General features: G+C 58.3%; 1 protein-coding gene across 2 annotated transcripts in view; it reads right to left on the reverse strand.

Moving 5' to 3' along the window:
* Positions 1–643: 643 nt before the first annotated feature.
* The window catches only part of SBK1 (SH3 domain binding kinase 1), a 49,570-nt gene continuing 26,895 nt past the window's right edge, over positions 644–23,318 (reverse strand). Inside the window, exons 1-4 of one of the 2 annotated variants that reach the window (XM_024560489.3) lie at positions 21,529–22,367; positions 6,598–6,830; positions 5,017–5,219; positions 644–4,202 (exon numbers count right to left, since the gene is read on the reverse strand). In XM_024560489.3, coding sequence (XP_024416257.2) covers positions 3,393–4,202; positions 5,017–5,219; positions 6,598–6,823 — 1,239 coding nt within the window. In that variant the 5' untranslated portion in view covers positions 6,824–6,830; positions 21,529–22,367 and the 3' untranslated portion in view covers positions 644–3,392. Of the gene's footprint in view, positions 4,203–5,016; positions 5,220–6,597; positions 6,831–21,528; positions 22,368–23,318 lie in introns of those variants that run through there. The other variant, XM_053927269.1, reaches the window with a different exon arrangement.

Raw genomic sequence — 23,318 nt, forward strand, 5'->3', positions numbered from 1 at the left:
TGGTTTGGCCTTGTTTGATTATTCTGTCAGTTTCCCTTATTCCAGTTGTCAAGGAGATTCCCCAGCTCTACTATCCTGCCACACAGGGAGGGGCTCTGGGGAGGTCTGGGAGAGCCCCACAGGGGTGCAGGCCTTGAGTGAGCGCACGGTGGCTGTCCTAGAGGCCAGCGTGGTGGGAGGCGGCACAGGGGACGAGGGCTCTCGGGCCTCGGAGGCTACCGGCAGGGCTTCAGCTTTCATTTGGGTGGAAGAGGACGCATTGCAGGGTTTCGAACCGAGTGACTGGTCTTACCTGTGAAGACTCACTCCGGCTGCTGAGAGGAGCCTGACAGGGCTTAGGAGAGGGAGCAGGGTCAGGAGCTACTGCCACAGCGGGTGAGGGACTATGTGGAGGCAGAGAGACTCCAGGCCAGGGACAGCTCCCCGCCCCTCCCTCACAGCCGGGATCCTTGTTCTGTTTGCGTCGTGCTCAGTCCTGGCTGGGCCTCGGCCTCATCTAGGTCTGGAAGGTCACAGCAGGCCTGGAGGGGCTGCCCCGGCTCTGCAGACCCCGCCTTAGAACCTCTGCCAAGTTCTCAGTGTCCAGAGTAATTCCGCATACCTCCCCCTGCCCCTGTACCTGAGACAAGACAGCCCCCAATGATAATTTTTCTAGGTTTTTCTTTATTTTATAGCAATTGTCATGATTAGAGAAGTAAATAACACATTTAAAAACCTCCTCAGGGCCAAAGGATGCCAGAGTATTTACAGACACATGGTGGGTGGGGGCGCCAATTCGTGAGGCCGGGATCCCACCCTGGCCCCGAGCCAGGCTAAGGCGCTGATGCCAGGCACCACGACTGTCCTGTCAGCCAGTGTGGGGCTCGGGGCGCATCCGTGGCCTTGAGACTCTGCTCAGGGACCTGGTGGGAGACCCTCTAGCTACTTGTGGTCCTGCCTCCTGCCCAAGGGGCTCCCCACACCCCACAGGCCAGCTCAGAGGGGCCTCTGGGAAGCACCAAAGGACAGGGGCAGTATGGGGGGCACGGGGGCCGGGACAGACTTGCACGTGCGTGCCCGTACACACACACTTCACAGAACAGCAAGGGGAGGATACTTGTGTGTAGTTGTTGTCTTCTAAGTCTTCATGTCTACGGTATTATTAACTTTTTGCTATTTATTTTTTGTTTCTTCGACAGTGACATAAACTGAGGTAAACGTCTGTGACCAACAGCTCTCCTAAGGGGCAGAGGGTCCCAGCCCAGCCAGCAGAGGCGGCGGCAGTGGCGGCAGGGCCCCACAGCGAAGGCGCAGCCCTGGTTCCAGCCCTGCTTCTGATTCAGGCCGTCACCTCCCCCACCTGTGCCTCTGAAAGTGGCTGGGCTACATAACTACAGTCCCTTCCCGACTCTAACATCCTAGCTACTAAGACAAGGATCTCAACAGAGACAGAGAGAGAGAGAAAGAGAGAGAGAAGGAGAGAGAGAGAACACTCTCCGGAGACATCTACTTGGAATCTCGCTTCCTTTGTTATTGCAGGAGACAGGATGTCAAAAGGCCTAAGGCAAAAGGAGAAGTTGCGGCTGGGAGAGGTGCCCGGGTGGGCTTCAGTGGGGCCAGGGGCAGTGATGGGGGGCCTTGGCCCTTGGTGAAAGGAGGGGTTTGCTACTTACCTGGCATGTGGAGGCCCCAGTGCCTGCTGGAGAGGTGGGTCTTGAGAAGGGCGGCACACCGAGGAGGGGGCCAGGCCCTGGGGCAACCTGTTTGTAAACTGGACCCAGGCAGGGCAGGGGGACCTATAGCCCTTTTGCATGATAGGAATGAAGGGTGAATAGAGAGGTGGAGGCTCAGGCCAGAGGGTGACTGGGGCTCCTGTGGTCAGCCTGGCCCTTCAAGGAGCCCCTCAAATGGCCTAGAACCCCAGGAGGGACCCTGGCGGGTGGGGCCTGGGATGGCAGATGGTGCACTGCCAGGCAGGGGGACAGTCTCACCATGTTGAGGTTATTGCAGGGTCCTGTTCCTCCACAGAGAGGGCAGGGCGCATGAGGGAGCCTTGGGTGAGGCTGGCCCCTCCGCTTTGCGTTTCTGCCGAGGGGCCTGAACCAACCTGCAGGGGCCTCCCGGCCAGATTCCCTGAGGGGTGTGGTGAAAAGCAGGCCTGGACACCCTCTGGCAGCTGCCAGGTGAGACTCCTGGGGCAGGGCGGAGTTACTGGGGCATCTGGATGCAGTCAGCACACAAGGCTTCACTCGCACATGCGCACTCTGTATGCTTACGGTCGCACACACCCATCACACACTCACTGCCCTCCCACTTTCCCGGCAGCCCCGTTCTCACACCCATAGCGTCACACACCAGGGCCAGAAATGTGTGAGATGTGGGGACAGGGTCAGCCCGAGACTGACAGCTTCGACCCCAGCAGAAACCCAGGGGAAATTTCTGGCACAAATCACTTCACAGCCTGCCAAACGCCAGGGCGCCGTCTGAGCCGGCAGGAAGGACTGAGGATCTGCGCGGTTCCCTGGGCCCGGGAAGGTGCGGCCAGCAGGGGAGCTGGGTGCGCCCTGGGCTCACTCCCCTGCCCTAGCGATGCTGGGGCACCTGAGGCCCCTGCCCTGGGAGCCCTTTAGTCCCTGGGGAGGAGGGTGAGGACTCCCACAGCTGCATCTCTCAGTGGATGTGTGGGCCAAGGCAAGCTGCCCTCGTGGGCTCAGTGTTCTCATCAGTGGGATGGATTGGGGGGTGTCACTAGATTCCTAGGGCCTGTGCCCGCGTGCACACACACACACACTCACACACTCGCAACATCCAGACATTTGCTACATTTTGCAGGGGTCTTAGCCTCTCCCCTCCAGGCTCCCAGGGAAGCGGCAGGAGGCAGCTGAGCAACACTGCCCTCAGCTCACTGTCCTCTTTCTGGCCAGTGCCCAGGGTCCCTAAGCCTCTTCTCTGCTCCAACACTTCAGTCCCTGTCTGTGTCCAGGGTGGGTGGGTGGGGGGCAGGAGGGCAGGACCGAGGGTGGGACTGCGGGATCATCTGCCAGGAGGTGCAAAGGGCCAGGAGCAACTAGTCAGGGTTCCAGGGTTCAGGGAGCTGCTGGGGAGTCCCCCTGCAAACTCCGTGCTCCTGGTGTCAGGGGGGCCTCTGAATCCTCAGATCTGTGGGGCTTGGCTGCGGGCCAAGCCCCTGCCCCATAGGCCAGACCTTTTGGTGGCCATCTCCCCAGCCCCTTGAACGGATGGGTGCCCGGGCCGCCTTCCTGCCTAGTCTACCACCACTCCCGCGGGGCTGGTCCATGTTGCCGCTGCCTCCACCACCAGCTGGGCGCGGGCCCAGGGTGGCTCCAGCACCCAGCCCGGCTGCGTGCACAGCAACCAACACCCAGCCCCCTACGTGAGGGCGGCAGGACAGCTCAGACGCAGATCTCGATGGCCGTGGCCAGCACCACCTGCCCTTTGCTCTTGTCCGGGCGGCCATCGGTCCTGCCTGGGGGCCCTGGGGGGGCCAGGCCAGCCTCGGGCACGGGCACCGGCACCGGCCCAACAGTGGGGGGAGAGGGTCGGGAGCCGCTGCCACTCTCTGTCAGCACCGTGCGCTTGAGCGGCCCGGGCGCCTCCAGGCGCAGTGGCCCTGCAGGCGGAGGGCGGTCCCCCCCGGGCTTGCGCGTGCGGTGCGAGGGCCTGCGCCGCAGCTCAGAGGTGAGCTCGTGCTTGAGGAAGCGGAAGACCTCCTTGGCCGGGCCTCGCCGCTCTGGCTCCAGCGCCAACAGCCGCTGGAACATGCGCAGGGCGGGCTCTGTGAAGCGGCGCCACTGGGACGGCAGCCCTGGCAGGCGGCCACGCTGCCAGCGCACGAACTCCTCAAAGAAGGCGTCGGCTCCTGAGGCCGCCTCCCACGGGAAGTTGCCGGTGAGCACGCAGAAAATGAGCACACCGAAGGCCCACACGTCCACGCCGGTGTCCACGGCCAGGCCGTCGGCGCGGCCCGCCTGGCACACCTCGGGCGCCGTGTACGGGATGGTGCCGCTGACCCGTTTCACGCGGCAGCCCACGCGGCGCGTCATGCCGAAGTCGGCCAGCTTCACGCGGCGGCACTCGCGGTCGAACAGCAGCACGTTCTCGGGCTTGATGTCGCGGTGCACCAGCTGCCGCCCGTGCATGAAATCCAGTGCCAGGCCCAGCTGCTGCACGCAGCGCTTCACTGTGTCCTCAGGGAGCCCCACCTGGGGCCGGGGAAGGGGGCGTGTGCTCAGGGCCAGCAGAGTGCCCGCCCCTCCCCCACCTCAGTACTCCTTCCATCCTCCCCCACCCTCTGCCAGCTGCCCGTGCTGCCACTCCTGTCCCACCTCCAGCCGGGGCCTGGCTTCTCCAGTGTCTGCGCCCCATGCCCCTAACAGCACCGGCTGCCTTCCCCCACCACCGGGGCGTCGTCAGCGGTCTGGCCCCTTTCCCCCAGTAACTGCAGTGACGGTACTGCGCACCCTCCACGGGCCAGGCGCTGTGTTAAGCGCCCTATCCTGCACTGTCTCAGCAACTCCTCACAGGGGCTCCCTATTATGCCCATTTCTCTTGCAGGAACACTGAGGCTCGGAGAGGCTTTGTCACTTGCTCAGCAGGTGGCAGAGCAGATTCAAACCTGGCGCTGGCCAGCTGCAAAGCTGGGTGCCTGGGATCCTCCTGGCCCTCTCCCTACTCCAGGGCACCTTCTCTGAGAAGACTGGTGGCTCCTCTGCCTCCCTTTTGGTGTCCCCACCCGGTCCTTTGCGGCCGCAGCGGACACAACTGTTGGACTTCATCCATCATTTTGGCTGTTTCCCTCCAGTGCTCATCCTAGTCTGGTATCTGGCTTATTGCCAACTGTCTACGTCCCCCACTAGGACCAGAGCAGGACCTTTGTCCTGCTCACTGTGAATCCCCAGTCCTCCAGTGACTCAATAAATACTGATGGATTAAACCAATGCCCTGACTTCACCCCACCTCTCACACTCTGGGGCCCTGGAAGACCATCTCCCCTGCGTCAGCCGCCACCCCAAGTACCTGAGGGGGAATGATGTCGAACAGGTCCCCGGCGGGCGCGTACTCCTGGGCGAAGACGTAGCAGTCCTCTGTCTCAAACACAACGTCGAAGACCTTGATAATGAAGGGGCTGGAGGAGAGGCTGTTGGTGATGCTCACCTCCCGCAGGAAGTTCTTCAGCTTGGTTTTGCTCTTGTTCACAAATTTCAGTGCCATTTTCGTGCCTGGCAGGGCAACAGTGGTGAAGGTCCCCTCTCCCTGCCCTTCTGCACCTGACACATACCCATGCCTGTCAGGCACAAGCACGCTGGGGGTCCCGGTGGGCACGACCCAGTGAGGGGAAAGCCCTTGGCGAAGGACATGCAGTAAGTCAGGGCTCAGCCTGGGTCTTCTGCACCCGGCCTAAAACTCTCGAGGAGAAGGGCCTGCTGCCCCCCCTCCCCGTTCTTTCTCCCTGGCATGCTATGCGCATTCGCCTCCCTCCCTCAACCACACGCTTCCTGAGTGCAGGGCCCTTTGTCTCACTCACAGCTGCCTCTCCCATGCCTGTGAGGCACAGCAGGTGCTCAACAAATGTCGTTAAATGGGTGAATGAATAAGAAGGAATTAGACACTGGGAGGCCAGGGCCTGCAAGGCACACATCCCTGACTCTGCTTGGGCAGGCACCTGTACCTACCCGGTCCACAGCTGTGTGACACGTGCCTGTGTGTCTACAGAGCGCTTATAGTCATGGGCCTTGCCTTCAGGAATTCACATTCACAGCTCACTGCTCACAATGACCCTGTGAGCTGGGCACTGAGGCTACCCTATTTTACAGAGGAGGAAACTTAGGCACAAGAGGTTAAGTGACTTGCCTAAGGCCACACAGCAAGCAAGTGGCAAAGCTCAGGTGATCCCATGTCCAGCGCTCTTCCTGTTGCCTTCAGTCAGGACAGAGCTCCCTGCCCCAGGTGTGCGCAGATGTGGGAGCTCAAGCAGACCCTGTCTCTGATTGACTGAGTGGGCACTGCTGTGAGCCTATAGCATGGGGACAACATCAAACTCCATGGTTAAGTGAGAGGCTCTGGAGCTGATGACTAGGGTCTCATCCTAGCTCAAACCCTCTGGGTGACCTTGGCCAAGTGACTGACTCCCTCCGGGTCTCAGCGTCCTCACCTGAGAAATGGAGATGGCCACACTGTTCTCACAGGGTCACCCCCCACCCTCCATGAAACACGGTGCCCTGATCTGGAGGACCCACAGCTCTGTCCATGTCCCTGGGTCAGCTATCACTGATAACGCTGGTGACTCTCCAAACACCACAACCAGACCTGACCTTGACCTTCTCCTGAGCTCCAAACGTCCTTGGTGCACCACCTTGGGTGTCCCAAAGGTAACTTGGACACTCCCAAAGCATCCAAGTCTGGGTACTATGCCCCCAGATTCCTCCTTCGTTCCATCTGTCTGGTCTCCTCCTGCCTGGGCCACCCAAGCTGCATCCTTTTCACCTGGACCACTGATTCTGCCTCCCTGCTGGCCCCCTGGCTCCTGCAGAGAGCACCCAAGAGCCCCAGCTAACTCTCTAGCCAAGCCTTAAAACCAGCCACCCTGAAGGTACTCACCTGTGCCCTTGTATGCCACCAGGTCAACCTTCCCATAGGTGCCTTTACCCAGCTCCCGGACCAGTTCGTAGTGCTTGGTGACATCACTAGCGGCCAGCGTGCGGAGGGTCAGCGCCTGCATGTCTTCAGTAAGGAGCGGCACGCCTGCGCCCAGTCCGGGGGCCGTCCCTGGCCCACAGCAGGGCAGGGAGCGGGGCGGGTCGGGCTCTGGGCAGCCCACACTCATCTTCTCCCTATTGTGAGGGGGTGTGGCATGGTGTGACATCAGGGCAGGGTCCCTTCCTCCACCTACTTTTTTCCTCCCCAGTACCCAGAATGCCTGGGGCTGAGGGCAGATGCCAGGCCCAAGATGGCCACGAGGGGGCGACAGCATCTTCGATGCACTACCCTTCCCCAGGCTGAGCCAGCGTCCCTGAGACAGTCGCTGCCCTCGGCCCAACTTGGGTTCTGCCAGCCTATTTGTCTCCTGCTCTCAAGAGTCAGGGGGATACTGACACAGAGACAAGCCAGGGACCGAGTTCACACACGTGGCCCCATCCGCGGTACTGACCGGCACCTGCTGTCGGCCCGGTGTTGTTCTGAGCTGTGGGGACACCACCCTGAACAAATGGGTAAGAATCTTGCCCAATGGGACTTACATCCTAGGAGATGGATATAAACACAGTGAGCAGATGAGTTATCTATTATGAGAAAAGGTGATACGGGCTATAGAGAAAGTAAGGCTGGGGGTGGGGAAGGTGAGGTCATAGTATCAAAAATTTCAATTAGTCTCGGAACACTTGGGCAGGATGGTGCAGATATGGCCACACACCCACAACTTTATAATCCCTCCCTGGCCACAGATGACAGCGCCGCCCCGCTCAGGTACACAGAGCCACGCTGCGGAGCGCCTGTCCCACAGAGCCACTCCTCCCTCACCCTCCACACTCAAGGCCTGACTGACTCCTTCAGAGTCCACACAAGCTGGATGCACCCCCCCCCAGGAGGTACTGAGTTAGTGTACAGATGGTGCTGGGGGTGGTGGGGGTGCAGAGCTGCAGTGGGGAGAGCCCAGGCCCTGGTGACAGTGAATGCCTTTCTGCCTGCATTTCTGGTCTAATGGGGAGAGGGTCAGACCGGGGACCGGAGCCCCTAGGAGTCGGTGTGTGTGTGTGCACACGTGTGCCTGTATGCACGCTAGGGGGAGAGGCCAGCACTGGATCCTCTAGAAGCTGAGCCCTGGATCCTGGCACTCGGGTGCCTCCTCTGCTCACCTCACTCTCCTCCACCTCCCGTCCCAGGTGTATCACCGAGAGTCTCAGCAATCACCCCTTATAAGACCTCCCCATGGCCAAGAGAAAGCACAGAGTTGGAGCCAAACAACTTGGATTTGAATCCCAGTTCTGTCACTTTAGCTGGTTGGCCTTGGGCAAGTTACTTCATCTCTCTGTGCCTCTGTTTCCCATCTGTAAGAAGGATATGAACACCTTCTCCCTCTGGGCTGCTGTGAGGCCTGCCCCAGAGTGTGTGCTTCCCGTGTTGGGTGTGCGTGTGTTCTCACCGCTCAGATCTACATTCTCTTTGGCTGAGCATGGCCGGAGGCTGGAGAAGGGGTGAGTTCCCTGTGAGGCCAGCATCTTCACCCCGACCCAGCTGCTCCCCTTCCAGACCCAAACCCTCCCCTCCTCCTCTGCTTTCCCCTTCCCTCTCTGCACGACCCAGCCTCCCACTTCACAGGGAGAGGAGGAACATCAGGAGGGAACTTCCTGGCCTCCCACCTAGCCCCAAACGGAGGAGCTCCATCTGTATGTTTTCCCAGCTGGCTGGGGAGCGCAGAGCCCTCCTCCCCGCCTCAGCTTTGGCTCCCACCCCTTCTGCTTCCTCAGGATCCTTCTCCCCCACTCAGCCCCCTCCCCTCCATTCATGAATAAGCCTGTTCTGATAGAAGCTTCCCCTGCCTACTGCTTTTCCTCTCCTAGTTTGTTCAGCCTGAACATACGCCAGAAGTCCATCAGAAACGCCACACGAATGCCCCCAGAGCATCTGTAGCCCATTTCACAGACCTCAGAAGGAGGGATGGTGGCAGGCCCATGGAGACCCAGTCCTGTGTCCCCTCCCTCTACCACTGTCATTGTGCTCAAGCCAACTCTGCCACGGCACCGTCACCAAGTCTCTGCAGTCCCAGCTCCAGGCTGGATAGCACTGGGCCCTTCTGGCTGCAGCCAGCAACTGGGCTCGAGTGGGGGTATCTCCCCACCATAGTCTTCCCTGGTTTCAGGGCTGGAAGGGGTCAGCCCTCCCAAGTCCTGGCAAACATCCACCCACTGCCTGGGCGGAGAGGATCCCCAGTGCGAACCGAGGCGATGGCTTTGATGCAGCAGGGAACATTAAGGCTATGTCTGTGCCAGCATCTGCGAGCCTGCTGTGGAGTCTGGGGCTCTCTCCAGGGGTGCTGATGAGCATGCGGCCTCTTTGCCTTTGCCCACCTGGGAGAGACCCTGGGCGACTCTGCTGACCTACTTCTCCTGGTGTGTGGACCCCCCAGGGCTGTGAGGTGGGTAGCCCACGGGTGTGCAGGCATGTGCACACCCGTGTGAAATGCTCCCACTTTGGGCTTTGGCTCTGCCAGGTCACTTTGGGCAGTTTCCACATTTCTTGGGCGCTTGACTGGCAGCTGCAGGTTGCTAGAAGGAAGCCCTTTCCTTCCTCCCCCAGGAACTCTTGGTGCCTGGCTCCTCCCTGCTGCTTTGGCCTCAGAGCTGCCCTGGATAGGCACCAGGCTGTCAGGGGCACAGCCACAGAGGGGTGGGTTTTGGCCCCAACATGCGCCCCCTCACCCCAGGCCCAGCCCATGCTCTGACCACTGCCCTGCCTCTCTGTAGCTTTAATGCCCCTCTACAGTCTCCTCCACTATTCCTGCTGCCTGCCGTCACCCGCCCCACCCCACACCCCAGCTTTTCGGGCTCAATGTCCTCAGATCCCACTCCTTCAAGAAGCTTTCCCGGCTGCCCCAGGTGCCAATTCCTGTCTGCTCGGGCCCCAGGATTCAGACAGAGTCCATCTCTCACAGGGTCCCTGTTGGGTATTTGGGGTGGTCTCAGCTGTTCCCTGCCTGTCCCCATCAATAGGCCACAAGCGTCCCAGGGACTGGGGCTACATCAGATTCAACTCTTTCTATCATTGCCTCGGTCCCTAGGATCCAATTTTGGGGGTTGTTCCTATTGCCCCCTACCCCCTTCCTCACTTCCCTCTCCCCTGGGTCTGTTCTCTGCAAGGTGTCAGCGGGAGACAAGGAATGAACCCACACACCGTCCCTGCTACTGCGCCATGCCCCCAGGTACACGCTGCCTCTGACCCAGTTCCTACGCATGTGACTTAAGAGGCGCAGTGGGGAGCGACGGAGACTGCACAGGCCTTGGGGCTCAGCAGGCTTGGCCTTGATCCTAGCATGCACCACTTTTTAGCTGGGTGACCTTGAGCAAGTCACATCACTCCTCTGGGCCGTAGCTGCCACATCTGTGTGATGAAGGAAATAATAATAGTGACAATAGCAGCAGCAACTACCACTTAAACTGCACTTGGGTGCCGGGCCGTTCTTAGGATGAACTCACCGCGCCCTCATGACGCCGTGGGGTGGGTGTCGTTCCTGCCCCCACTTTAGGGGTGAGGAGAACGAGGCACAGAGACCGAACAACTTGACCAAAGTCATGCCGCTGGTGCAGGGGCGGTTCCAGAGGCAGAACATTGGAACCTCTCCAGACCCCTCCGTGTCCGGGAAACGGAGGCCTGCAGGGGGCACAGCCTCGGCCAAGGCAGGGCCTGCGCTCGGCCGGCTCCTGCTGAGGGGTGATGGGTGCCAGGCACCTGTCCAGGTGCTTTGCACAGATGACCTCAACCCTCACAACAGTCCACGCAGAAGGACCAGCTCCTTTCTCCAGGCGGGGACTCGAGGTCAGAGGGAGCGAAACACGTCTACCTTACCGAGTGGTTGAAGGCATTTGTCTGGCATCAGTGGGGAGCTCGACGTGACGGTGTTTCACGCGTCTCTGTCACTGCCTGTGCTCTAAGAAGCAGCTGTGGATGCTCCAGCACCGGGCAGTGGGGCTCCTGGCCGACCCAGGGTGGTTGGCTTGGCATCTATCTGCACTCAAGCTGACTCTGCTGCCCCCGGGGCACCCCGCGTGACTTGCACCTCAGGTGTATGCCCTCACTGGCGCCCATGGAGGCCCTCAGTTTCCCATCTGTGTTGCTGAAGGCGGGAGGGGGTCACCCACTCTTCACGGCTCTGACCACAGAAGCCCTGGCCCTGTGGGCTGGGCCCTCCTGCACAAGCTGGGAGGGCCACAGAAGTGGGGGTAGGGCTTCCCAGGCCAGAAGCAAGACCGAACCACCACCCACCACTTCCTACTGGCAGGTGGCTCAAGCTGGGTGCCTTATGAAAACTACACCGAATACATACCCCAGCTCAGGCCCACCTTGGACCCCTGCCGGCCACACGCACACAGTGGCAGCTTGGCAGCACTTCCCTGAGTCCTCACAAGAATCCTGACAGGCGAGGGCAACACACTTCGTATTTCTTCAAAACAGCTTGAGGTATAACTTACATACCACGGGATTCTCCCAAAGTGAGTGTACGATTCAATGATTTTAGTCAATGTAGATGCTGTGCAGCCGTGGCCACAGTGGAGTGATGCTTTCTATTTATGGAGCAAGAACAGAGCCCGAGAGTTGAGGGTTTACTGTGGCTATGGTGAAATGGCCGACTGCCCCCCAAACCCTGTCTGGTCTACATACCATGGAGCTGGAGGACGGCCGTCCGCTCCACACTTCTCGCCCCCCTTGCGCCCAGGCGTGGCCCCGTGGCTGGTTTCCCCCAATGGGATGAGAACAGAAACGATGTGTCACAGCTAGACTGGGGCTGTTAAGAACGGGTAGAGTTTCTCTATGTCCTCTCCTGTACGCTGACTTGACGCAGAGAACTCCCAGACCCTGAAAGATGGCAGAGCTACAAGACAGGAGGAGCCTGTGTCCCTGGACGTGGGAGGAATATCCACTCTACATTTTATCTGTGCCAGAGTAAACTTCTATTGTGTTAGGCTGCTGAGGTATAGAGGCTTACTTGTAATAGAGGCTAGCATTACCTTAATTCAAGAGTTATGTAGCAAGTAAGCAAAAGAGTAAGATTTAAACCTCAGTGTGTCCGACTGCCTGGAATGTGGCTAGAGAAGGTAATCCGGATGCCGGTAACTCTGGCAACCAAGTGACAAGAATCCACTTACAGGAGTAGGTGGAGGGTGACCAGCCTGTACACAGAAGGGCCCGTCCTTATCCTGTCTGTGGGGGAATACTACTGACCAGTATTTACGGAGCATTTACTGTATGTCAACTGCTGTGCTAACACTGTGGATTAAATCATTTAACAATCACAAGCCTAGGAGGTAGGCACTAGCTCCCATTATTATCCCCATTTTACAGAAAGGGATATTGAGGCACAGATGGGCTAAGTCACTTGCCAAGAGCTAATAATTAGCACAGCTGGGATTTGAACTCAGGCCATTAGGCTTCAGATCCCATGCACTGTGTCCTTTGAGGCTCCCGAAGGCAGACCCAGGCAGATAGCCCTTAAAATGAGACAGCGCCCATGGCTGCAGCAGGGAGGAAGTCGGGGTGCAGACAGGCAGACAGTGGGTGCCCCACCAGCCGAGAATCAGCGGGGGGCACAGTTGGACTAAGCGATGTTGGTCAGACCTTTCTGGCTCTCACTCTGGGTTCCCAGGCTCTCTGTCCCCATGTTACCCCTCAGCGCGAGCAAGCCCGAAAGGGCACCCTTGACAAAGCCTTCCCTTGGGAAGGTGCCATTGAACGGATGATTGTTCTTGGGTGGGTCACCTGTGTGCATTGACATTATTATAAAAATAAGTCCCTGTGAAAACCAGCTACCAGGTGGAATTTCAGGTGGAGAGTGGGGACAGGGAGCCCCTCTCTCACCTGCTTCACTTTGCTTCTCTGTAAAGCCGGGGGCTGAAGCTTCGTTCCTTTAGCCTGCATGGCTGAATCAGCTCCCCAGAACCCCACATTCTCCCCTCGCCTGCCTCCAGGTTCCTCCCCTCCAACCCCCTCTCCTACACATGCGATCAGATAAATTTTCGGAAGAGCAGACTGGACTTGATTCTTGCCTAGCTCACACACTTTCAGTGGTTTCTTGACGGGGACCGTGACGTTTTTCCCTGCTCATCACTGATCTCCCTTTCTTTAGGGAATGGTCTCTTTCAGCCCGTGTGTTCAGTAGGGTCGTCTCCAGGGGCAGGCCTGCTCCCAGCCTGGCCAACCAGTGGACCCACCCCATCCCTCAGGTGGCTGTGGCTCTGAACATCTAGATCAGGCATGCCTAAAGCCAATTACACTCCTGAACGTTTGTCTCACGAATCAAAACGTTTCCCTTTCCGGGTAGGCCAGTTTGCGTTCAGTGCACGTAACCTGCAACCTGAAGACTGCCGCGGAGAGCATCTACCGGAGCCTGTGCTGGGTGCGGACAGGGGCGAGCAGGCCGGAGTGATGTATCAGATGCAGGGTATAACCTCACAAACCAGGAAGGCAATGGTCAGTGCTCCAACATTTCCAAGGAGGGCACTGGCAGTGGGGGTCAGGGTGGCCTCCTGGAGGAGGTGACAGCTGAATGAGCTTTGGAGCAGACTGACAATTCAGCAAGAAACGCAAGAGCTCCTTGAAAGTAAGCCCTATGCCTTAATCATCCTGCTATTTCAAACGCTTAGGGCGTGACAAATGCCGGGTGAATAATTCTTTAAGTGTGAGGGAAGTTGTAACTTTTTATATCTTGGCTTTCCTGTACGTGATCCTACAGGCACATACTTGTTTTCCCAGGGGTCTTCATCAGGCATCATTAGCCCCATTTTACAGATGTGGAGGCTGGTGGCCAGAAGGGAACAGTGATTTGCTCAAAATCACACAGAAAGCTAGTGGAAGGACTGGGCTGGAGGCCCGGGCATCCGCAGGACAAGGTGCTGCTTCCCCCCAACAGCGCCAGCCCCCGCACAGCGGAGATGGGGCGGCTGCACGGGCACCGGCCACTGAGAACAGGGGCTGGAGGCGCTGTGATGAGGGTAGCGCTGCAGAGGAGAGGCATAAAAACAGCCAGTGCTTAGGGAGGCCTGCCATGGGCCACATAACTGCTTCACATAAACTAACCCATGTACTCCCGCAACATCCTGGCACAGGGGCTGTTATCCTAACTTGTCGAAGAGGAAAACTGAGGCACAAGATCGAGATTATCAGTAACAGAGCCAGGATTCAAATCCAGGCATTATCACTCCAGTGTCCAAAAGCTTAACCACTATGCTTTACTGTCTCTAAAATAAGAGTAAAAAGTACCCCCCATTTTCTCAATGTGCCGATGCTTCACACGGCTGCTGCCATTCCATCTTCACAGCAACCCCATTTCACAGATAAGAACACTGAAGCCCAGAGGGTTTGAGCAACTTGCTCAAAGCCACACTCAGCCAGTGAGGGGCAGAGCCAGGGATTGCCTGCTCTCTCTCCTTCTCTTCTCTTGGTCTCTGGTTTGCAACCCAGGCCTCCCTCTAGTCCCAGCGTCTTCAGCACCACAGGCGTGGACAGCACCCATGCAGGCCCAGCACCAAGTGCAAGGCCGGGGAGGCTTAAGGCGGCTGGGCAGCCTGGATGGAGGAACTGCTGCCGAATCTTAACCCAGACCCCCAGGGCTGGAAAGGTCCGGCACTACCCAAGTGTCTATCAGCCAGGCTTTGGTCAAATAAATGGCAATATATCCACAGGCATCTTTCCAGTGGCCCCTGAACCCACTTGAGCCAGAAGGGACTTTGGAGATCGGGTGGCCCAGCTCCTACATTTCCCAGGTGAGGAGACTGGGTACAGCTGGGACTTCTCCAAGACTGAGCTGCAGAAACTGAGAACAACTTCTTCCCACTGCCCTCCCTACCGGGGTCCTTTGCAGCTGCGCTTGGATTCTGGCTGTGGCTGCTGCCTCAGCCTCCCCTCCCAGCTGGCACATGCTGTGCCTTCCCTGAGGCACATCCTCCAGGGTTAATAGCCTGGGATGCTGTCCACATGCAGCGGGTGTCCAGAGCTGGAGCAGGCTCTCCAGCCTCTTTTGGCCTTCCTCCCCAGCCAGGCCCTGTGGGCAGGTGGGAGCCCTGGGCCCCACCCCTCCCAGCCTAGCTGTGGGGGGTCCTGTGGGGGTAGAAGGAGGCATGCGCCTTGTTGCCTGGGTGAGGTGGGCAGCCCAGCACTCGGGGGCATCAACAGGAGAGGAGGGCAGAGAGCACGGTGGTCACCCACCTCCGGCTGCTGGGCCAGGGGTCTTGGCTGGGTGCCCACCAGTGGACAGGTGGTGGCCACTGGAGGAGTGGCTGGGTGAGCAGAGGCTTCCTGAATAGATGAGCCCTTCCCTAGCCATAGCCTCACCCTTCCCCCCTTCTCTGAGCCCCTGCAGAGGGATGGAACGGGGATGTAGTCCAGCTTAGGAGCCCGGAGCCCAGACGCAGGCATTCCTGGGCAGAACCAGGTCACCAGCATTTCTTACCGCGAGGCTGGTGGTGAGTTTCTTACTCTCTCCGTGCCTCCGTTTTCTTGTCAGTAGAATAGGGATAATGACGGTGCTGATTAGAGTGTTAACAACAGCCAATGTTTGCGAAACACTCCAAATACAAGTACTTTATATATGCTCGTATTGACTCATTTAACCCTCACAACCACCTTATTCCCATTACACATATGCCTTACAGCTCAGGAAACGCAGACCCAGAGGAGGGAGGGTTACATGACGTGTCCAGCGTCATGCAGCTAGTGTAGCTTAGGGGTAACTGGCTCTAGAACATTCGAGAAGAGTTTGTCGAGCACCTACGATGTGCGTGGCACTGTTCTCGGATCCGGAGCACATTCACGAGCCACACAAACAGCCCTGCTCTCAAGGAACTCACACTCCAGTCTGGAGGCAGAGAGCAATACGGGCAAGCAAGACGCATCGGACGGTGAGAAGTCCTGCAGCAAAAAACAGAGCAGGGAGGAGTGAGGAAATGCCCCGTCTGGGGAACAAATTGTAGGTGGGAGTCAGGAAAGGCCCTAAGGAGAAGGCTGCGCGCACGCAGGTGTTGTGATGAAGAGCTTTCCCAGCAGAGGCATGGGGACTGTGCCTGGGGTGCCTGGGGAGCAGTGAGGAGGCCAGCGCGGTCGCAGAGTGGTGGCTGGCGTTAGGGCAGGAGATGAGGGTAGCAGTAACAAGGGCCTGGGAGGCCACAGCGAGGACCCGCCTCCCACTCTCAGAGAGCTGCACTCCAAACTCTGGCCTTGAGCGAACCCTTCCTTAAGCCAATCTGTGTGTCAGGCCCTGGAGAGACAGCGAGACGCCAACCCAGCTCAGGGACTCAGAGGCCAGCCTCCTGCCCCACCTCTGCAGCACTCGCCACTGTCCTTGCAGTGAGGCTGAGGGAAGAGGAGGCAAGGGAAGCCTTGGAGGCTTTTGAGAGCCCCAGGGTGCAGATTCCTCCACGCAGCAGCTCTCACCTGCCATGGCCCCACATGAGCAGAGGCGTGGGGGCAGGGCAGCTGATCAACAGATATGTCCAGGACTGTGGCTCGAGCCCAGGTTAGGGCCTGCTGGGTCTTCCTGGCCACTCTTGCGCTGGCAACTGAGTGACTGAGGGAAAAGCGGGCAGAATCTTCCTAAATCCTAGATATGGAAGTTGAGTAAAGACCTCCATTTTTTTTTAAGCAATAATAGTGTGCTAACATTCCCTTTCTGCTCGGGGCTTTTGAGAACTAGTATTAAGAGCAAACCCTTAGTGGGTACTGAGTGCCACGCACAGCACTTCCACACATTCATGCAGCAAATCTTCGCTGTGGCCCTACAAGGCAGGCACCGTACTGCCCACCTGTTTTGGAGATGAAGGGTCCAAGAGTCAGGGAGGTTAAGCACTGGCGCGAGGTCACACAGCAGGATCTAGAGGTTGTACTTTTTACCACTAAATCACGTTAACTGTGAGCCTCGCTGCTCCTCCTGGAGACACATGGGTCAGGGCTGGCAGGCATTGGAGGATCTCCTTGCTATGGTGGGGGTGCCCGACAGACTGGGGGAACTGCCCTGGGGCAGGGATTTCTGCAGCCTCCCTGTGTCTCAATCAGGAGGAGGATGAGGTGGCACTGTCCTGTGCAGCCGGACCCCTGCCCCTCGGCCATCCCAACACCCAGAGAGAGTTAGGACATCCTCTGCCTCGCCCATGACTGGCTAAAGCCACAGGGAGGAGAGCTGGTGTAGTGGGAAGTCACAGTGACTTCCTCTGGCCAGACCAACTCATTTGCATATCCCAGCAGGTTTTCGCAGCAGTAATAACAAACATTTAAATGGCGGGCCCTGGCAGGGTCGCTCAGTTGGTTACAGCATCATCCCCACATGCCAAGGTTGTAGGTTTGATCCCAGGTCAGGACACATATAAGAACCAACCAATGAATGCACACATAAGTGGAACAACAACTTGATGTTTCTTCTCTCTCTAAAAATCAATTCAAAAAGAATAGCCCTGTACGGGGTTCTTTAATCCTCCCCACAACCCTAGGAAGTAGGAGCAGTTATTATTATCCCCATTCCACATCAGAGGAGACGGAGGACAGCTCAGGAGACAGAGGAGGCTCAGAGGACAACTGCCTTGTCCAAGGTCACGAGGCCAGTGAACCGTAGAGGCAGGGATCAGACCCAGGTAGTTTGCAGCCAGCTTCATGCAAACCACTGGGGGCTCACAGAACTGGGCTCAAATCCCCGCTCTGGGTTAATGCTGTTCTCAGCGACAAATGAGAAAGCAACGGCCAGTGCCCAGCATGGAGTACTCGACACTGGAAACATGCTCCCCTGCTTCCTTCCAACCCGAATACCACTCGGCTCCCAGAGTAGGGCCGACCTGGGTGTCTGGACCTGTTCTCTCACCAGGCTGTGGCCAGGTTCTTGTGGGGTTTGGGGAGAGTAGGTGGATAGGATGGGGGAGGGGCTTTAACTGGCCCCTCTAGGCCTAACTGCCACCAAGGAAGTAGGGGAGGGAAGAAGGGAGGGAGTAGTTTGGGGAAGACTCTGAGGCTATTGGAGATGCTGGTCCAGGCTCTGGCCTGAGGCCCATCTGCCTAGGGCAGAAAGCCTGGGGACAGAAGCGGGGCAGGCAGAGCACCTAGTCAGCAGAACTGGGAAGGAAGAGGGTCTCAACTACAGAACTAGGGCCAGGCCACCCGAGATCCTACCCTTAGGCAGAGCCACGGGCCAAGGTACTGGAAGAGCCCTCCTAAACTCTCAGGCTTGAACCCCACCCCACCTGGAGTAAGGGACTCACTCCATGCTCTTCAGCACCACACAGCACTGCCTCTCAAACTCCTGCTTCCCCGAACTGGGGATAGCACCAAAAGCCCTGTGGCCGCCCCAGACAGGTGATAGGAAAGTCAAGGTGGTTACCAAGGCCTAGTCTCTCACTTGCCAATGCACCTTTAAATAAGAATCAATAGCTACTGAGCACTTTTCATATGCTGGACCAGGTCCTAGGCCATTTTTATGCTTTAACTCATTCCCCCTGATGACCCTGAGGTAGGTATTACCTTTGTTTTCCACATCAGTAAACTGGAGCCTCGAGAGGTTAAGTGAGTTGCCCAAGGTCACAGAGCAGCTAAGCAGGATTCGAACCCAGGCGGCAGGGTCCAGAGCCTGTGCTCTCAATTATGGTGCTCTGATGCCCCCCCAACCTCGGGCTGCTGTAGACCTTCATCCAAGAAGATGGCACACTCCCTGGAGGGCCATGCCGAGTGCCTGGTGCCCAGGGCTGGCCCCTGGCCCAGGTACTTGGCAACACCCATTGGTTTCATTAATGTTTAGGGAATGTGGACATTTTTGACGGCTTCTGAATCGAGGCCCCCACCTCTCTTGCCTGACCCAAACTAGAGCAGCTTTGTTTCAAGTCCTAGAAAGTTAAAACAAAGAGGAAGCTTATAGCTTCCAATTCCTCTCTGACACATGGGCAAATGGAGGCCGAGAGTCAGAGTCTTCAGCAAGACCTGGGCCTAGGACCTTGACCTTTTGCTTCTGGCCACGTGAGACAGTTAAAGCAGGTTTTTGGCAGCTGAACTCTCCTAGCGTAGGGGAGGAAGCACAAGGTGGGGCCAAGACTGGAAGTGGGAGGAATCCAGGCTCACCTCACCACAGCCTCAAGACCCCAGAGGGGTGCTGTGTTGTGCATGTTCTAACTTGGCCGCGGGAGGGGGGCAGGAATGCCCGCCTGGGCCAGACACACACAGACTACAGTCACTCAAGGAGCAAACACTTTCTGGCCTCCACCCCAGGCCTGAAGAGCCAGCTTTCTGCAAGAGGGACCAGCAGGTCATGTTAATAAGTGAACAGGCCAAGTGGGGCCTGGGGCAGGCTGGAGGGCAGTGCTGTCTCAAGGTCATCACTGTCACTCTCTGGCTCTTGCCTCGGCTTGCCATTTCATCTGCTTTTTCAATAGGATCCAAATATCAATATTTGTATGTGAGATTGTATGTTTTTTAGCATTGGCAACAAATAGGAGAAAAACACTGTTTGGATCGTCAAAATGTGCCTGGAAGCTGTATTTTACACGTGTTGTATATTATGCCGGGTGCTGGTTAGACATAGCCGATGCACGGGGACGAGACAGATCTGGTCCCATGTCTGGGAGCTCGAGGTCTGGATGTGGAGACAAACTCTCACAACACATGTAGACACATGCTACTGTCTCCAAGCCACCAACCCATCAACCAGTTCAACCCGGCTCTCCACTCTGTGCCAGCCCAGGTCAGATCAAAATGAAGGTGGAGGCAGAGAGCTGCTCCTGTGCCATCCAACAGTGGAGCTTTTCAGGTCAGGGAACAGCACACGGTGGAAGGAGGGAGGGAGGGAGGCAGGGAGGCAGGAAGTTAGGGGGCATGGAGATGAGCCAGAGGTGAAGTAGAGGATGACGAGTGAGCAGTGGGAGATGACACTTGGAGGCAGTTTAGGGCCACACTGCAAAGGGCTCTGACTGCAGTTTAGTCTGGACTCAATGGGAGCCACTGCAGGTTAGTGAGAAGGGGAGACCTTCCTTCCTGTCTCCTTCTGGCCTCTTGATGGTTTTCCCTAGTCACAGTGACTCAAATCTCTGCTCTTTAGCTCACTCCACTCCCTTGCCTATGGGTCGTATGACAAGGCCTTCGGCTCCTGGGAATCCATTGTGGGAGATGAACTCCTTCAGAGAGGGAGAAGACGCACCTGGTTGCTTCTTAAGGCCCAACTGTGATCTACATCCACCCCTCCGGCTGGCTACACAGTGGCTCACTCTCTGGGAGATGCCACAAGCCTGCCCAAGATCACCTAGCCTTCAGGGCAGCTGACTCCCCCACAGCCCACGCTGAGGGGGATTGCCTCGACTCTCTTTGAATTTGCAGGAGGGGCTGCCAGAGATCTGGCCAGAAGCATCTCCAACCTTTTCTCCTGCTGATTACATCCTCTCCCATGGGTCAATCCTAGCAGCAGGTGGGGTGGGGGCACTTGGTATAGAAAAGGGGAAAGAACTGGCCACACAGACTCAGGGACCCACACAGTCTGCAGCAGGATGGGGATCAGTGGCTTCAGGTGTAGGGTCAGAGATGGTCACCTGGGCCTGACTAGGCCCCCCTCCAACCAAGCGTGGCCTGGGCAAACTGAGAACAGCCCGGGGATCTGATAAACAGTGAAGATCAGGAGAGGAGATTGGGATGAAGTGAGAAAACGGACCTTGACTCCAGTGCCTGGTACATCACAGACCCTAGCTAAAGTTTGTTCAATGAATAAACGAACAAAGAAACTCCTGGTGGGGCTACCTGCACCCTGCCTTCTTCAGCCCTGCTGCCGGACTGCAGAGGGCTGAGGAGAGACTGGCGGAGACCCCAGCAGCCCGAACTGCGTTTCCTCGGCACCGTTCAGCCCCTTCTCAGGGTCACAGACCCAGAATTCCAGGACACAGCATCCCCAGGTCTCTCATCTAAACTGCGGGGTCTGGGATTCAGGGCCTCGCTGTCACTGAGGGCCAGGTTGAGGCACTGCCTTGCATATGTCCTGGAAAGTTAGAGTGATAACCTAGAATGGTCCTTTGGTGGTCCAGGACACGCTGACCCAATCTGAGGTGTGGGCCTCGGTGTTTCGGAGGTAAGGAAAAGAAGGGAAGGCCTTGGGTTTGCTGCCCCTTGGAGCACCTGGGGACGGAAAAGTGCCTGACCTGAAATGGCTTCTTCATCCCCACTGCCTTCCCTCCCCAGCAACCAGTGGCTCACTTTGGGAAGGGCCTGCCTCCTCCCTGTGCCACAGGGAGCGCTAAGTGTCCTAGGTAAAGACTCCCACTGTGGCCTGGGTGGGGGGCAGTGGAGTCCCAGAGAAAATCAGGGATTCCCACCACTCTCTCAAACACCCATTCCCTGCCCTCTCACAGACAAAGACACACACCCAAAGCCTCAGCCATCACCCTAGGGCTACACACTATGGGTCCCCTCACCTGTGGACACCCCCAAGTCTTCTCCCAGGATGGATTTCACTTGAGAACTCAGCCTGGGCTCCGGGGGAGGGGTACATATACTCCAAAGACCAAGGATCCGACAGCTCCAGGCTCGCAGTTTTGGGGGGGGGCCTCTACCGTCTTCTCCCCTCTCCGTGGCTCAAGGCACTCTGCCACCACTCCCCGTTGGGGCCTGGGCCCCAAACCCCAAGGCTAGGGTGTGGGGTGGGGGAAGGGAGGAGGGGGCGGCTCCTCCCAGCGAGACACAAAGAGACGTCCTTCAGCCTCGGATCCATGGCGACGCTGGGGATGGGGGCAGTGTGCACCCAATACTTCCTTCCCCACCTGCAGGTCTAGGGGCCTCGGTGGCCACTCACCTGCTGCTCCTCACCTGGGCCCGGCTTACCTGGGCTGGGGCCGCGGGGACGCCGCGGCAGGGGGCCTGGGCGCCGTCTCGGTTTTCGTCAGCCCTGCCCGAGGGGCTCAGGGCGCCACAACCATGGGCTGGGATGCGAAGGGCGCCGTGAGGGACTTAGTCGCCCGGGTCCTGGATCTTTGCGTGTGTGTGTTGGGGGGGGGGGGCGGAGAGCGATGCCCCGAGGCCTCTTGCTGGTGAGGGATAGCTCTTGCTGTCCTCGGGTCCCCAGATTTGGGGTTTCTGTGTGCCGGAATTGGGATGGGGGGTCTAGGACTCTGATCTAGGGGCGTTCTGAGCTGGGTCTTCGTGTCTTGAGGTGTGGAGTTGTATTGACCAGAATCTTGAGAGGGGGTGCCGCAATCCCGGAGAGGAGGGTCACTGTGTTCTAGGTCTTGGGGGTCGCCCGGATTGAAGAGGGGGAGTCTTCTCAATACCGAGCAAGTCTTCGCCTTCGCTGGCTGGTAAGTCGTTCTGTGTTGGATCTGGAGGCTCCCCCCACCCCGCTCTCCTGGGGTTGTCTGGGTTCTGGATGTGGTGGGGGGATCCCCACGCTCCCTGGCTGCGGGGGTTTGCTGAGTCCCGGCCACCCGCAAAGGGGCTGGGAGGAAGCCCCTCAACCGCTGGGGGGCTCCGTCGCCGCCGCTACGAGCAACCCGGCCCTGCGGTCCCGGACCCCGGCCTGGCCCGGGCTCTGGCTGCGGCTCCGGCTCGCGCTCCGCCTGGTGCTCCGGCCCGGGTCCCGGCGCCCGCCCGGGCTGCGCTCCATCGCGGCATCGCGGCTCCACCCTCCAACCCGCGCGCACCTGCCTGCTTGGCCGCGGGCTCCACCCTCCGGGTTGCGCGCCGCCGCCCGCCCCTTTGTCCGCCCCGCTTGGCGCGCGCCCTTGCGCACGCGCACTAGCCCAGGCGCGCGCTCTCCCTCCCGCCGCGCCGTCCCGCCGCGCGCCGCGGAGCGTAGTTTTTCCCCCGCGGAGAGGGAGCGGCGCGCGGCGCCCCAACCCCACTTTCCGGCTTCGCTGGGTCCTAGCGCCGACGAGCTTCCTTTTTATCCTCCTTCCGCCCCCAGTCTTTCTAGGTCAGAGCCCACGAGGGGGCGAGAACGAGGTTAGAGAGGACTCGGGGGAGTCTGAGAGGGTCACCTGGTCCATCCTCCTGGCCCCTGCGGCATCAGACTGCCCCAGACTGTCCCAGTCTATTCTTGTGGGGTGGAGCCTGTGTCTGTTTCAAGGAGGGAAACATCCAAACTCTTCAATAGGATACGCATTCATTTACCCATCTGTCAGTCATCCATTCATCCATGCATTCATCCATCCATCCTATTTTGAGCAAGACCACAGAGAACAGCCTACCCGGAGAAGAGGCCATAAACTGGCGCCTTGGGGGGCATGGACAGCCCGAGTTGTGCTCTTGACCTCGGTTGTAAACGGCAGTGACTAGTCATGGAATGCACAGTGCTCACCAGATAAAAGGGAGGAAAGGGGATTCCAGGCAGAGGGAGCAGCATGTACAAAGACACCACTCAGGAGTGAGGAGCATTGTGGGTTTGGTAACTGAAAATTGGTGGCTGGGAAGGAAGTCAGGTGGATCAGGATGGAGATGAGATAGGACAGCTCATCCCCCCAGGCCCCATTCTGTCTCTTTCTTAGCCTCATCCATGTAGCCCTGGCCACACTATCTCCCTAAAAAGAAAGTCCCTAACACACCCTGCACCTTCCCTATTTCTTCCAACTATTTGTTCAGACTCCCCCCGCCCTCGCCCCCAGCATACTGTTCCCAAC

This window comes from Desmodus rotundus, chromosome 1 (assembly GCF_022682495.2).
Source record: "Desmodus rotundus isolate HL8 chromosome 1, HLdesRot8A.1, whole genome shotgun sequence".
Lineage (NCBI taxonomy): Eukaryota > Metazoa > Chordata > Mammalia > Chiroptera > Phyllostomidae > Desmodus > Desmodus rotundus.